The 17,485-nt window shown below is 33.8% G+C and overlaps 1 protein-coding gene across 5 annotated transcripts in view; it reads right to left on the minus strand.

Annotated features, from left to right (window-relative positions):
• LOC118745016 (centrosomin) overlaps positions 1–17,485 on the minus strand; it is a 77,605-nt gene that overhangs the window by 51,426 nt on the left and 8,694 nt on the right. Inside the window, exon 1 of one of the 5 annotated variants that reach the window (XM_036478524.1) lies at positions 13,359–13,970. The exons of 2 other annotated variants lie outside the window; for them this stretch is intronic. In XM_036478524.1, the coding sequence (XP_036334417.1) occupies positions 13,359–13,525 (167 nt within the window). In that variant the 5' untranslated portion in view covers positions 13,526–13,970. Of the gene's footprint in view, positions 1–13,354; positions 13,971–17,485 lie in introns of those variants that run through there. 2 more of the 5 variants (XM_036478525.1, XM_036478526.1) reach the window with 2 other exon arrangements.

The following is a 17,485-nucleotide window of genomic DNA, read 5'->3' on the forward strand; positions in this document are numbered from 1 at the left end:
GAATGCTCTGAATTCACAGCAAAAGTACAACAAAACTAAGATCGCAAATTGAATGTGGACTATTAACCATTTGAAATAGCGATTTATAGATACCAATGTAGATACAATGCCAAAGCTTTGTTTCACACGAGAATTGTCAATCTAATAGATCGCATTTTGTAAGCGAGTGAGTTCGAGGCATTGTGAGTACTGCTTATTGTTTTGAATGCAATGAGGTATTAAATCGAATTAAATACAGATGTAAATACTCTGATTAGCATTATTAATGAATACATACTCAGGATTTATTAAACACGGAAATTAAGTAAATGATTTTAAAGCGTATGTTGGGAAATTATTTATACTAGACTGACATTTAAAAAGAAAAGAGATACATGAACTGTAAGTAAAAAAGTTGGCAGCTATTTAATAATGTAAATAACTGTTTAATAAGCAGGTTCTTGAGATTAGATGCGATATTTTTATATTCTGGCGAGTCTCTAGAATCTTGAGCAATTTCTTATCAAAATCTGAATGTTTGCATTTTTAAAATACAAATCGGATTAGCTGGAAGGTGTCAAAATAGTGAGATAAATTTGATCGATGAAAGTATTTTATCGATTTCCTGATCCGTTTCAAAATACTCAGATAAATTGGATTAATGGAAATATTTCATCGATATCCTAATCGCTGTCGAAATCGTTTTCTTATCTTTATAATTATCATTTTCTATAGTTATCGATATGTAAATAATTACATACAGGTATTATTGAAATTGATATCGTCATTGTTATCGATATTTGTCGTCATCGTTATCGAATTTGCTGAAATGCTTCGTGGCCATGAACTAAGAAAATTTTATTTGCCTTAGTATCAAGCTTAATATCGATATTTTTTGAGGATAAAGATCATGTGTAGTATAGCAACGGGCTCTGTTGAGGGCTCAAATATGTTGATATAACCAGAAGCATCAAACTTAGCTCAGAGTTAATCCGCTAGGTGGCGCAGGAGTAGAGATATTTTGTAAACCCGTATTTATAGTCCAATTTGGTTCATATTTGGAGGGGGAATATAGGGGGAATTATTTTAACAAAGTCACAAAACCCAGGACATCAATATTGTGATTTCTAAAGCGCCTGAAAATATGCCACAAAAATTAGATTTTAGGTGCTAAGGAAATACACAAAGGTATATATATTTTTTTTTGCAGCGGCATATTTGTTGTAGCGACACTTTCACAATAGTGATGCGCTGAGTTTTGTGACATAACTTACACTAAAAAGACTAACTGTAAAAGTTAGTAAAAAGTTTCCGATAGGGGGATTTAAAAAGCTTGGTTTAACATTTTTTTTACTATTAACTTATTTTTATCGGAATTTAATATGAAAACTGACAGAAGGCAACAAGTAATTGTCTACATCGACAGTCAAAGTACCTCCTTCGACCAGTAAACTCAATTATCTTAATTTCTACCCGACCAAATTCAATTTTTCAAACTTCAACTTCCACTTCACCATTTACTAATTACTAAAGAATTCACATTTAGATTATTTTCATTTTTCCAAACTAATTAAACCAAATAAACTCATGAGCTCATAATGACCCTCAACGCCTCCTCTGCCGCTCCGATTGCTTTTTCACTTCGTAGCCTTTTAACTCACTTAAATTTGTTTTTTTTTATGTCTTCTTGATTGCCCAAATTTTCTTGGAATTCGCACATTCATATTTGCCAAAGAGGCAAGCAAGTAAAGCTGGTCAATTGACGCACATACGTATGTAAATAATTCCATGAGGTTTATTATTACAGTGAGTGAACTTTGTTGGGCACTATGGTTAAATTAAATCACAGAGAGATAAAGCACACATATTCACACATGTATGGAAATTAAGTAAGAAATAACTGTGTAGAGAGGCATTGTGTGGGTGGGCGAGTGTATGTACATACATACATATGTTGGAAGGGAGTGTGGAATTGCATTATGCAGACAAAATGAATTATTTAATTTAGAAAAAGTGTCACTTTACATTTTCTTTCGCGCAGCAGTTACCAAACTTTGAAGTCGTTTGAGATATCTTTTTAACAGTTTTTAAGCTAAAATTTTATTCGGTTTTTAATTTTGGTAAAGCAGTGTTATGCACATTATACATGTATGTATATCATCCATCGAAAAATGATATGGTAGGATAGCTTCCCATTGATATAATATTTCCAACTTGAATCATAGACCTTCGAACTGAGTTTGACAGTCTTTGGTATGAAAAAACCCGAGTGCGTAGAACCGACTGTCTTGAGAATGGGCATACGCCATCTCCTGAGCCAGACGGACTATAGGCCGGACTTAATGAGAATTCCACGAGGTCCAATCACCACCTTCGTCAACTATGAACCCTTGTAAAAAAAGGAAAGGTGGTACCTCGGTGCTGGTCCCAGACTAATTTGGTTAAGATCCGATCATTGGATCATGAAGAAATTAACGGTACTCTTAAATTTTTGTATGAGAATTTAAGTCGGGTTTGTTTTCTGGATAAAAATTACTTGTTCCACTTTAAAAGCACACTTTAAAAAAAAAACGTATAGGGCTCATTCCACGGTGACGGGTGTGACATTTCAACTCACATTTTCAGGATTAATCCTTAAACTGTAATACAAAATTCTTTAAAACGAGTATTTTGTAATAGGTTTCCGAGATATACACAATGCGTAGAATAAAAATTTCAAAAACAATTTAATCCAAACGAGTTATCTTAATTTTAGTCACTGTGACGGGTGTGACGAGTACGCAAACCAAATTAACTATTCCTTACTTGGATCAGTTTTTCTGCTAATTATGTCTTCTGCTTATGGTTTTAAATAGTTCGTTGTGTAGTTAAATAAACATTCTCAACATTTACGTCAAAGTTGCTTACCGCTATTGGAAATTATGGAAAGATTATATGACCCAAATTCAACTGTCACGGGTGTGACTTGACTTTGTGACGGGTGTGAAAAGTTGAGCATGAATACATAAATACACATTATTAGACAACTAAGCTAACTTTATTTCTCAAAAAAATCGGATTTTACGAGCACATAAAAGATTCTGCCACCTAAAGACGGGATAATCCTTGATCGGACTCTTCATATCCATTGTCTGTCTGAGTAACTGTAAAGTACCTTATTTTTAAATAGTATTAGGGTGTTACCTGTCAAACCGAGGCCGTTTTAGATACTTTTTTTGTCCTGACAAGCGAAGTGATGGTTTCTCTTTATCCGTGACAGCATAGCTTAAGTTTTCCCATCGCTCGAGCAACATATCTTTATGATTAGCTGTATCATCGCTGACCACAAACAGATATATGACACATTTAAGATTAGCAGATAAGTAACGGTAGCAATCCCTGGCCGAATTTATTGCAGTTTGTAAAAGTTTAAATTGTGACGGGTGTGACATGTGACAGGCGTGACCAACATAATCGGTTCTTTTTTCGAAAATAAAAGCATATAAATACTTAAAAGCAATTCGCACATATTTCCCTGTGTCATAGCGTTACTTTCGTCAGCTTTTTTACACTGTCCAAGATGTGTTTTCCTTCAAAAAATAACTATTTTGTGTATTTTGTGACGGGCGTGACATTAAAATATGCTTTGCTTCAATATATAATAAAATATTTAGTACTTGCCCGAAAAAATTGAAAATCACGCCGTTACAATGCTAACGATTTGTTCTCTTCACTGACGTCTTAAACAATGCAAAAAAGGTAATAGATTACGAAAATCAGTCTTGTAAATTTTGAAAAAAATTAACCTCTCATATGGGTTTGAAAATGGACCAACTTAAAGTAAAAAAATATCTGATTTTGAGATAAATTTCAGAATTTTGGCTTTCAGTCTTGAAAGTTAGATTTATTTACTCTTACTTACTATAAATAATACAGTCATATTCTTTAGTTTATTTTCGTTTCATTCGGTATCGATTACCGTGGAATGAGCATAGAGAGAACATTTTTGTTGTTAAGGCAGAAAATTAATAAACATTTTCAGATCCATTATTAATAAAAGAAATTTTAATAAGAAATTGTAACGGAAATGATCTTAAAAATATATATAATTTAACTGCTAAAATTGGATTTCGATTTGTCCGAATATATTTAAGCGTTATTTTGTGATTTTTTTTCGATGAAGAATAATGGTTATTTTTGGATATTTATTTTTTCTATACATTTTTTATCGTTGGTTAAAAATTAGCGAAAAAATAAATTCCCGCAATAACGATTATTTTTTAACGAAATAAATAAAAATTACAAAATAACGATTAAACTTTACCGAAAAAATAATAATTCTAATTTAACGATTATTCTTGATCGAAAAGCGATTTAAATTTTAGCTTAATAAAGTAAAAATTTAAAATAGCTAATAATCATGCTGATTTCTGATTGTTTTGTTTTTAGCTGACGTTGGTCAGGCATTTTCTTCCATACAAAGTAAGTATGTCCGCCTTTTTTTTGTATGGAAGAAACTGCTAAATTTGTAGCTAAAACAGACTCAGATGTATGCCCTTCGATGCATCGAAAAATATCGATGTACATTTCGATGCATCGAATCAAAGAAAAATATCGATGTATTTTTGGCACTGACATCCCTAACTGAAAATAAAGAGGGGACTTGGGTTATAGGCCGTTACTGTAAACGGTTTTCGCTTCTTAGGTAATCCCTTTAGCCAACTTAATGATGATTAAGCCCTATCTAGAAATTTTTTGTTTCAATTTTGGCCGCACTGTGCAGCGGTCGCCTCTTGTCAGGCAATGGCAAATCTACAAGTGTATTTCTGCCATGAAAAAGCTTCTCATAAAAACAATTTGCCGTTCGAAGACGCCGAAAAAATGTGTGTTAGAATATCAACAGGCACACCAAGTCATATTTAAAATACATATTAATTTTCCCTACAAATTTAATTACAAGTACACATCCGACTGAAAATGTTCCCACGATTATACCCGAAAATTAAACTGCAACAAAATTTTTGAATATCATGACTAAATTCCTTAATTAAGAATAGCCGATATTATAAAATATTACGCATGTGCTCATTATCCATTTTTTATGCGTCCAAGAATTTGGTTAATATCTATGTAGTTACTAGCAAGAGGCAAATATCTCTTTCTTCAATGCAACAGAAGAAAAAGGCGGAAGGAAATAACTACTTGGCCAAATCATTAGCATTTTTTCTTTTGTTTTTGATGACTACATAAATAACCACCAAAGACACATGCGAGTCCTCCAAAGAATCAAATGTTCTGCAACTGCTCATACATATGTACATATGTATAAGGAAACGAAATGTATATGCGGGTGCCTATAGAGCGAGCATCATAGGTACTTTCCAAGTATCTACCTACCACCACGTACAAAGTGCCGTGTGCCAAGTGCCGAAAGAGATACAAACAATTAAAAAAGGTTCAAGCGCGTTCGCAACCATGGCTGCCATTTTGCCTCAAACCGTGCCATTTTTGGCCCTATTTTACATACTTCAAATGGCACTTAATTTTTCAATTTGGAACAAAGTGCCAAAATGGCACTTTAGAAAAATAATAATATTTCCATATATGTTTTTAGTGAAATCCTTTGCATGTGCGTCTTTTTCTCAACTAAATTTTTTTAGTTTCTGTAGTGTATATTACTGGTTTAGCTTACTTTGGCATTGGACTTTTGTTATAGGAATGTGTTTCTAATTTTAATGCTAAATGGGAAGAACTACTTAATAAGAATGGCAACTTTTTTGGCACTTTTATTTTTCTTATTGGCACATTTTGGCACTTTTTTATCCTCAATATAGCACTTCTTACCTAAGTATAGTTGGCAGCCCTGTTCGCAACAAAAGCGAAAAGACAAAAACAAAAAGCACAAAAGACGTAAAAGGAGATGATGGAAAATACCATCGCCCAACAAACATGAACAAACGCTGAGATCACCGATACCACTTGCAGGGTAAGCGATACACTTAAAGGGTACTATAAAGCAGAACAAAAGAACAATAAGGGTACAAAAAATTTACAAAACCCGAAAACAGAAAAACAAAATTATGTATTGAGTAACAACTACACAAAAAGATGCAAAGAAATCAAGCGAATATTAAATAAGTTTATATACATACATATTGACACGTGCATGGTGTCCCTACACAAAATTTTCAACAAACAATATTTTTGTGGGTGTTTAAAATTTTTACAGTATAACTTTCACTTAAGTAAATATTTTGTTTACAAAAATTGTTCTGTTTACATAACGCGTGCGTGTTTAATGTTTGATATTTTTTTAAGTGTCTCCCCTTTGACCCTGAGATTTCTACACCATAGTTAATATTTGATAAGAAAAGTAATGATACATTGATATATACATACATAAGTGCGAGAAAAGTGCCTATGCATGTTATTTAAATTACAAGAAAACAACAATTCAGCAGGAGTTCAGTAGCACAGACCCTGTTGTTGTGCCTGCGGTTGGATTGCGTTGAGCAATGATGGATGCTGTTGATAGGTTTCTCTTGTTGCCACAATGATGCGATGCTGCTGTCCCTACGCTACTCTCATTTTTGCTTCGTTTACGTTTGTACATACATATGTATGTATATGCATGTATGTATATTTATATTTATGTACGCATATAGTACATTTTTTTTACTTATTTCTTCAGAGATGACTTCACTTTTTTGTTTTACTTCTTCTTCTTTTTGGTCTGCTCTGGTCAAAATGTTAATCGAATTTAATTGAAATAAATTGCAGAATGGATGATAATGAGAGAAAGCACTGATAAATGTAGTCTGATAAGCAGTTAAAAACATAAATGAATAGCTGCATAAATATTTAAATAAATAAGGGCTACCTTGTCCTTGGCTAGGCCGAGGGCTAAACAAGTTTGACGAATAAAAAAAAATTTTGGTTTAACTAAGTTTATTGCTCAAAGAATTTAAATATTTCCCGGTCATCGTAGCTGAGTGGCCCACTGTGAGCTCAAGGAAGAAGTCTGATGAAATTTGGTGATCTCCGAAATTGTTGGGTATACATTCAAAATTTCTCATAAAAATGTGTGTTTATAATCTAATTTAATTTAATATATATGTACCCAATATTAATAGCAATAATAGTAAAATTTCGGATGCACTGTACTGAACTGTAATAATAAATGTAAAAAAAATAAATTTTTAGTTGGAACGATCAGTTTATTAGAAAAAAAGATTAGTTTAAAATTACTAAGCTTAGCATTACTCATTGATAATACGCTGCTATCGCGTAGGTCTAAGGTGATAAGTACTGTATGTACCTAAGTTTTATATAAGACTAGTTTGCCAATTTAAAAAAAGTTTTGATCTGACATTTAGCCATCATTTCCCATGGAAATTTTTCTTCTGAATCTAAATATGAAGTCCAATTTTAAGTATAAAGATACATATATTGCTCAATTGGGTTTTTCAGTTTTTTTTTTTTAAAGCCGTTTCACCAAATTGAATATATCGAGCTCTAACCGCCAAAATAACGTAAGCGAAATTTTTTCAAAATTTTGTTTTTGATGCAGAAATATTCCTAGAGCATCTATATGCATTTCTGCATCAAAAAGAAAATTTTGAAAAAAATGTCGCCTACGTTATTTTGGCGGTTAGGGCACGATATCTCCGGAAGCAATATGCCAATTTAAATTTTCTAAAAATAAAAGTCAATTAATTTTCACATTTAACTTAAGTACATAAAAAACTTTTCAACAATCAAGCTGTGAACCTAGGATGTTTGTATACATATTCGATTTTCCCAATTTTTTGCATAATTTTAAATAAAAACTTACAGAAATTATTGTGTGGCCATAATTTACGCATTTTAAGGCAACAAATGTTGCTTCAGATTTTACATTTGAGTGTCGAAGTATGGTCTTTAAGGAGAAATATCCCTATAAACATTCGGACTCATTTTAGTCACAAAAGTTTTAGAATTCTGAGTTGTAACCCTCATTATGAGCTCAAAAACGAGTCAGAAAGGAGCATATTTCGAGATCAAAATTACCTGCAAACTAATGTAATCATTTCAAAAATATTATTCATGTATGTACATATGTATATAAAAGAGCCTTATAATATTCATGTAGGCATAGTGTCGTCTCCTGACGTTAGGCCATTTATTTTCAATTAAGGGTGTAAATATTCACGAATGTAAATTAATGAAAAAAGTGCAATGAAGAAGAAAACAATAAAGCGAAATTGAGAAATAGATATGTGAATAAAAGTGCAAGCATGTGTATATAAAACTATCTGTATTTACAGAATACGTACAGACGTGAAATAATGTTTACAAAATCGCGTCAAGTATCAACCCAAGAATTATGTACATATATATACATATTTATCTATATATACAAACCAGGGATGTTGCGAATATTTTCATTCACATTCGTTATGCGAATGATTCCAATCATTTTACACATTCGCATTCGATATTCGCATTCGCATCAAATGATACGAATGTTTTGCGAATGCGAATGTGTACATGGGCAGATAGTCCACTCTAATATTGTTGAAATGGCTCTAACAGTCCGATTCTGTGCACTTGTTAAATAAAAAATTTTTTATAATTTGTAATTTTTTATTATTTATCGGGAATTGGAATTCTAGCTCAGAAATCAAAAGTTCTTTTCTTGATAAATTATCAAGATTGAAAACGCTATTGACAAGCGTCTACAAATTGAAATTTCGTATGAACCCAGCCAGCAAAATATCCGGAAACGTATCCGAAAACGGAAACAATTTCGTATAAAAACCTGATGTTTCATCCGTTTTCGGACGTTTTTCAGATCAATTCTCCCACTTAAGTGTTCAGACGAAACGTATGTGCAGAAAACTATCGAAAATGGTTGTAAAACTGATGCGCTTTCGGCAGTTTTCCTGAAATTTGTCTGATTAAATTTTTCGTTGAAAACGATTTCACTATGAACTTCACAGAAACTTTTTCATAGTTACTGGAAACCAAACAAAAAACAATTTAAGATTCAGAAATTATTTCAATTTAAATAAATAATTTCAATGTGTTGCTTCTGACGGAATTCGAACCTGGGACCTCCTGAAAGCTAACAAATAGTAGCACACTTCTCTGCACACTCAGCTACTGGCGAATACGTATATATGTTTTCAAATGCTCGGGTTGAACAAATATTTTAAAAGTATTATTTTGAAATAAGATGATGACATTTTTCGGATACGAAAAATTAACAAATATGGAAATAGTTTTCTGAACGTTTCCGAATACGAAAAATGTACGAAAACTGCACTTTCGGCAAAAAGTACGTTTCTCTGCTGGCTGGGAAAATTATAAATTTTGTATGTATATTAAAAAATTTGTTTCTATCATTTAAATACTGCATGTGTCAGCATTTGAACATGGGGCACACAGAATTTATAGCTGACATCTCTACCTACTGGGCTACGGCAGGCAAAGACTTTTTTGTTTTAAACTCATATTTTTCATATGCGACAATGAAATCAGTTCCACTCATGGAGAAATCAGTGAAAATCGTGGAACTTTTTATTTTATAAATATTGACACAGAATGCGATAAGAGCTGTTACTTGACAAAAATCTTGATAAAATTGCTTTACAAATAATTTATCCATGGTAGAAAAAAGAAGGTAATTTCACCTAATGACGTTAGCCATCTGACTTTTGCTGAGATTATGACATTTTCGTCAAAATCAAGCTACCAGATTGAAAATTATAATAAAATTTTTTTATGATCTGCAAGGAAAAAATTAAATAATTAAAAAAAATGAAGCTGCAGATACCACTGCAAGGAGGACGGTTCAATTTCCAGCGCTTCCTTTTGCGAGACCAAAATGGCTTGAAGCCTGCGGCTTGTATGTTCTCAACATTTTGCTACCACGGATATTAGCCGTAATTAATTATTGATTATTGTTATTGCAAATAAACGATGGGTTGCTGAGCCAAAATATCTTTCGAGAAATTAACGACATTCCAATATACGTAGAGGAGGAGGCGGAGGTAAAAATTTGTTTCCGACTCTATGATTATTTAGTGTTTAATTTTTTAAATAGCTTACAGAAGAGCATGGAGACTAAGAATTTCTCGAAAACATAGGTCCACTTAACGATATCGAGTTTGATTGACTAATTTTGCACGTTTTTTTTTTTTTGGAAGGACATTTTTTCGAATACGATATTCAAATCCAAAGTTAAAAGAGAACAAAACTAAATATGAAAATAAGAAGATGGGAAAAATGTCATCTTGATGAGTTTGTTGAATTTGTTAAATAAAAGCATTTAATTATATCAACGCAACATACATACATACATATAGATTAATTTTCAGTTTTGGGGTAGGGGTGAGAAATACCATAAACGTAAGTACATATGCCTTTATCCATTGTATTTCGAAGGAAAATTGCATTCTTTATATGTACATATTTTCAATACATATGTATTCGAGGTATACGCCGCCGGGCAACGCCGCCGCCGCCGCCGCCGTTTTTTGTCATTTCTCACGCGCCGCCGCTGAGACGGCGTTCGGCGCCTAAGGAATTTTGTACAAAATTTTCATGTTGTATGCACATTGAAATACATCGTTTGAAGGAACTAAATACTACTCGTATAAAAACACTGTTTTACGAAATGAAAATTACATTTTTAAAAGGATTTTTTTTTTTTGCATAATTTGGGCCACTGAACATTTCAAAAAAAGCGTAACTCAGAAAAAACATAGGTAACACGTTTTTCGATCGAAAGCGTTTGTTACAGTTAAATTAGGGTCGAATACTGAAAATCTGACGATTTTTTCCGCAGTAGAAATTTTTTTTCAATACTACAACAATACTAGTACTTTTTTATATACAACATCAACAAGAAAGTTATAACACATCAAAAACTTTAACGCCAATATCTCCGAAAGCAGTTTTAACAGAAGCGCCCTTATTGCATCTAACTCCTCAATTACTGGAGATAAAACAAAGACTAGTTGATTTTTCTGTGTGTTTTTTTTTTAACATTTTAAACAGAATTTTAATAAAAAGCAAACACTTTTTTTGCTAGTTTTTACATTCGTAAGTTACATTATTCTGGGGTCCCACAGACGTATACAAGAACTAGGTGGCTGTGTGAAAATTACGTTAGTATTCCTAAGTGGTGGTCAAACCCCAGGAAGGTTTTGCTCCCGCGCATCGCAATATTTTCTACACAGAGTTAAAGTCCCCCCTTTTTGGTAAAAATTATTATTATTTTTCATTACAATCGGTTCTCATTAGAAAAATTTGGCGCTTAATATTTTAGTGAAAACTTTAACCATCCATAAGCCATTTTTCAAACAGTGGGTAAAAATGGCCCGTTCTGCTGGGAGTTGATGGGTTTAGCTTTTGGAAAAAAGTAGGCCAACCTTATTTTCAACATATAACCCGCAAAAAATCGTAAGAACTCCGTAATTTAACATAACGGTTGATAAGCTTATTGCAAACATTTATTTAAAGCGACATAAATTACCCCAATAACTTATCCCTTTTCTTTAAATTGAAATAGTACATACGGATTTGTAGAGTACATAGAGATGTATCTATGTATATTAGGATGCCCATCGAAAATCGTTTTTTTTTTTTTGTACGTTAGTACTACATATTTTCAAATTGTGGAAATTATCGATGGTCAAAATTAAAAAATTCTTTGAAATTCAAGCAAAAATAGTAATTCAAAAACTCATGAATCTAGAAAATCGTATTTTCCGACCTAAATCGACAGGCCGCGACATCTAAATGGCCTTTAAAAAATCTATAAAAATAGGCAATAATATTTTTCATAGAAACGAATCAAATTAGGGGGTAGGGTCTTTAAATTTTCAAAAAAAGCATTTTCGATGGGAAACCTAATGTATATACAATATAGACTTTCTTCTGTTCGCCCATCCATCTGCAGCAGTCACTTAACATTCAATGAATGAATGAATGAATTAAATAGAATTATAATCTGATGACATGATAAGATTAGAAGCCTCATGGCTCTTTGGAATCTACCTTTTGGGCAGTAGCGCCGGCGTTTCCAGACGCGCCGGCATCGCCGCCGCCGCCGATTATTTTTGAAGTTGACCACGCCGCCGCCGCAAAGCCTGTCGGCGTAAACCTCTAATATGTATATCATGTACTAGACTTGCTTGGTTTCGTATAAGACTAAAATATTTACACCTATTTACTGTGAAAGAAATTATCGTCTCGAAATTCCCTAATTTATTTTTAAATATTAAGAATATGGTAAGGCTGCTAGCAACATGAACCATTTATGAAGTTTCAAAAATCTCAGTAACCGTCAAGAAGTTGTTTATTAAAACTACCTTCTTTTTTATCGTGTAATTTATCAAGAAAACACAGAATTGGGCGGTAAGTCTGTCTAACTAGGGTGCGGACAATAACCGAAACATTAAAAAATGTGAAATTAAAGCTTAACTGAAGGCCTATCTTAAAGAAAAACGAGCTCATCTCAGTGAAAATCCTCTCGAATGGTGGAAAACTTAACTCAAATACGACAAATTGACAGATCTGGCACTCAAATATTTGAGCGCTCCATCCGCCAGCGTTCCAAGTGAGCAATTGTTCAGTGCAGCCGGCCTTATATACGAGCCTCTAAGAAATCGCCGCATGGGAGAAAAGGCAGCAAAATTACTTTTTTTGGAATAGAATATGCCCCTTTTGAACTTTGACTACTACATTAAAACACTATATAGGTTAAGCGCTCGTCCAATTTTCAAATAATTTACAAAACTTTTAAGTAATAAAAACGATGACTAAGTTGATTATAGCTTTTTTAATGTTATTCCTATCATTCGCATTCTGAAAAGTCGTATGACATCCGAAACATCCCTATTACAAACATATGCACATACAGCTTTATGTATAAAAAATACTATATATGTATGTATGTAAGTATTGTATAAATAATCACGTCAATACATAACGAAATTTATGTCGATTTTGCAACTTTTGCGAGGCTGATTTCAAAAAACGTATATGCCTATTGTTTATATGTATGTGTGTATGCATATACGTACATAAAATAAGGCCATTTAAAAACGGCCAGTTGTTGTAATTAAATTCATATTAAACTAAATTTAGCATCCCCTTTTAGATGAGTATGCCCTTGCCATCGCGCAGCATCCATCATTCGTTCCTATCGAAATCAACCACTCAACTAACTCAACTACTAGGCTCACTAGCTCACAAAGAGTGAGGTGAAGAAAGCAACTTTTTTTACTCTTCTCGCTTGTCCCAGCTGTCACTTGCTGATCACTGGGATTACTGTTTGTTGTTTTTTAATATTTTTTCTGTTGATAACTCAAAAGATAGAATTAATTTCATATATCTTTTACACTACCTACATAAATTTACGAAATCTGTATGTTTTTCGCTTGTACGACGATAAATTCTTCACATGGTTGGCACTGCTACCGCTCCAATTTTTCTGTAGAACTTTTATTTTTTTTTTAGTTTTCCAACAAGTTTTCTGTTTTTCTACAATTTCGCGCGCGTTGCTTGCTCGCTTCATTCATACATAGTATAATTAATGCAAACGTTTTTTGAGAACGACACTATTCACCACCCGTATCTAGAACCGCCGGCGCGACATCATTCACCAGACGAAATTTTTTGTCGAGCGAGTAATAAAATTTGTGCAACAACAAAACCAAAAATATACTATAAAGCACAGTAAAACTCGACCGACACGGAAACATATGAAAATTTTAAGAAATTCTAGTTTAATGATGATTTGCAGACAACAATGTATCGAAAGGAAAATGCGCGGCGTACATACAAATGTCTAAGCGATGGCTGCTACCAATTTCTATAAAAACTATGTACATTTGTGTGTATACATATATGCACTAAATTTATTTATTTATATATGTATTAAGAATATGCGGACGTGCGAACAAATGCAGCGAACACAAATGAAACGTCTAATTAAACCGAAAGAAAGAACGCAACTGACAACTTTGCATTCGAATGCTGCCCTCTGAAGCGTTCTACGCTCAATTGCTCGACCGGATGGTGCTCGAGCACCGATTGGCACGGAGCATTGTGTGTTCACTCATAACCGTGCAGTGTCGGAGCAAATTTTCCACGAGCATGAAATTCTATAGAAGCATGCATATGAATGAGCGAGCGTATGGATGTGTGTGTATGTGGAAAATTTTTGATACCAGAACAAAAACATAGAACACATGTCGTTAGAGTTTTCCACAGCAGTAAAATGCATGCGTGTGTTTGTTGCTGAGACGTGCATTGAAGAGGCGCATAAGCACTGAGCAAAAAGGTGGAAGATTGATAACGAAACTATAAGCGAGTCTAGGCCTGTCAGGAAATTCGGGGGACTTGCAATAAAGGATGAATAACAGTTAAAAATTGCAAAATCCAACTGAAATTATTCGGCTTTAATCAGATATTGTACATTGGTATCTCGCAGAACCAATCCCTGTTGTTGTAACAGGAGAACGCAACCCTTGGTAAGTTGCCAACAGGATCGCAAAACGCAGGCAACCAGCGACGCGTAGTCAACTAAAGGTTACGAAGGTATGAGGTGGGAAGGAGTGCGAAGAAGAAAAGGCAATCGCCGTCCTTATTGGACGTGGATTTTGCAGCAGAGATGTCGAGATTGCTAGCAGTGAAGAATTTTGAAAGATTGCAGAGACAATAAGTTATAACACAAACGATTGTCTGCATTGGAAGCGACGAGTTCTGTGTGTTTAATTAAAGGGTCGCATAGTTGATCATGTCGAATGGCTTCGGCAGGTCAATTGTATAGTGATCAGTCAATCCACACACTTTTTTTCCTAGCTTGAGATATCCTATTTTTTAATAGATACTCTCGATGAATTTTGAAGTCATCGCTTCGTGGTGATGGATAGTGTCGAACACGCGATGTTCTTAATCAGACAAAAAGGTTAATCAGAGCATTATTGATCCGGGCTGTACGTGTCTTGTAAGAGAAGGAAAGTGCACAGGGCAATTATAAACCACCCCAAAGAAAGGGTAAGGATAATAACAGGTTTTCCGACGAGCCACCAGCACAAGCTAGGGATCTGGTCGAACGACCTATGTCCTTTCTGCGATGTGACTGAGGAGACTCCTCTGCACCTGCTTCGCGAGTGCGAGGCGGTTGCGAGAAGAAAGGAGAGGTACCTAGGACAACTCTGGCCTAGTGAAGAATTTATACAATCGCTAGCCCTCAAATCCTTCAAATTTTTGGGTTCCCTAGGAGTAGATGAGCTACTGTAAATGAGGGTACAATAGGTCTCTTGGTCGCAATGCATACCCCTATTTCAATCTATCTACTATATACGTTTTCTTCCTCGGCAAGGGAATTTTTCCTGTTTTCTTTCAATTTTTAAGTTTTATTGTTTAAAAGTAAATACTTTTTAATTTTATTTAATGGTTAGTAACTTTTTAAATTAATTTTTTCTTTAATTTGCTCAAATGTTACATTCTTTTTCGTTTAGCCGGCCACGGATGCGCGAGGCTGAATGTATATGTGTGTACCAGGGATGTTGCGAATGTGGAATTTTAGACATCCGCGGATGCGAATGCGGATGCGGATGTTTAAACGCTAACATCCGCGGATGCAGATGCGAATGCGGATGTCAAGTATTTTTATACCCGAGCGCACTTGTACGCAAGGGTATTATAATTTGTTTACATAACGGCTGTTTGTAACAGGCAAAAGGAATCGAGATAGATATAGACAAATGTATACATAAATGATCAGAATGAAAAGAGTAACCGTATGTGCACACGATAATGAAACTTGGTATGTGTACTTCTTTTGAGCGTAGGGCGGATGGTGTTGAAATCGGACGATAACCACGCCTACCTCCCATATAACGGTAGTTTTCAGAAATACGAAAACTGCGATATTTTAGAAACTACTGAAGCTTACTCACTCAAAATTGATATGTGCAATCATTTTTAAACGAAAAATAAGAATATTATAAATTTTTGGAAAATTAGTGTAGGCACGCTCACTTATGATTACATGTGTATATCTTGGGAACCGAAAATTTAAAAAATCGGATAAAAACCACGCCCACATCCCACATAACGGTAATTTAGAGAAATACGAAAGCTTCGATAAATCAGTAAATACTGAAGCTAATTTATTAAAAATTAATGTTTGCAATAATTCTTTAGCAAAAAATGTTACCAGTTCTTGTCACCGCGATTCTAGGAACGTTGGTAATGCAGTTAAAATATTCAGCTATGAAGAATTGTGCAAGTTCTGGCATTGCATATTTCACGGGGTAATACTTTGTTACCAGCTTATGAGATGGTTACAAGAGTACACTGAATGCGAAAAGGGTTTAAAAATTGACAGACACTTTAATTACCGGTTACAAACTTTTTATTCACAGCGCAGAATAGACCTGTTATAATAAAACTTAAGACCACATATGTGTATCTCGGTAACCGTTCGATCAATGTGTACCAAACTCGGTATGATTATTGTGGTTGTCCCATAAAGGCAAAACGATGAAAGTTATTGAAATCTGACTAAAATTACGACCACCTTTTTTAGCGCTCATTTTACCCAAAATTGATACTAACCACAATCCCTTGAAAAGAAGTAACATTATTATGGAATTTTGGAAAATGGGCGTAATGCCGCCCACATATATTTATATAAGTTTATCTCATTATGTCTAACTGAACGTTCTATCGAAGATGCTTGAAATAGACGTAAAACCACCACTGCTTACCATGTAGCGGTAGTTTTCGGAAAGTTGAAAAAACTATATTGAATACTTGCGCCGGGTATTTAATGTTCGGCTCCGCCCGAACTTAGACTTTTTTACTTGTTAAGAAATAATTTAGGTGAGTAAATTAGGTGATTTAGTTAAATAAAAAATGCAAAGGTTAGTAATTTTTAATAGATTTTTTTTTAGTACTTGAATTAAGAAATTGGAACATTGTATTTAATAAAATGTTTTTAAAGGGTCGTAAATCAAACCTGCCACTAAATAACTACTCGCTCGCTGCGAAAAACTTGAAACTTGACAAAATTGTAAATTCTTCTCGATTGACGCTGCACCAGTCGAGAGGACTTTCAGTTATATTTATTTATTTTTTATTGCGGTGTGATAATTCTTTTTTGGGAATTGCATCGGTCTGTAAATGTCGTATGTAGTATCATGGCAAGATCATTGTTTAAACACCGTTGTTTTCCAAAGAATTCTTCATTCTCATTCTTTTGTTACTTGCATAATATTCCAGGGACCGAAAATAACAGTTATTTTTTTACCAGTTAAACTTGGCCTAATATTTTTTATTCCGAAAGTTTTTCTGGGTAATACACAACGTGTGTCAAGTTAGCACTACACTTTTCGAAATTGGAAAAGTTAACTACGGCACTAATTGTAGTGTTTTTGTTGTGGAAAGAAAAAATTTGTAGCTCTCGTTTTTTAAGAAAAAAATGGTATGTAGTGCTAACTTGACACCATACACCTAGTCGATA

Source organism: Rhagoletis pomonella, unplaced genomic scaffold, assembly GCF_013731165.1.
Source record: "Rhagoletis pomonella isolate Grant_MI unplaced genomic scaffold, Rhpom_1.0 Rhpom_scaffold_00008, whole genome shotgun sequence".
Classification (NCBI taxonomy): Eukaryota; Metazoa; Arthropoda; class Insecta; order Diptera; family Tephritidae; genus Rhagoletis; species Rhagoletis pomonella.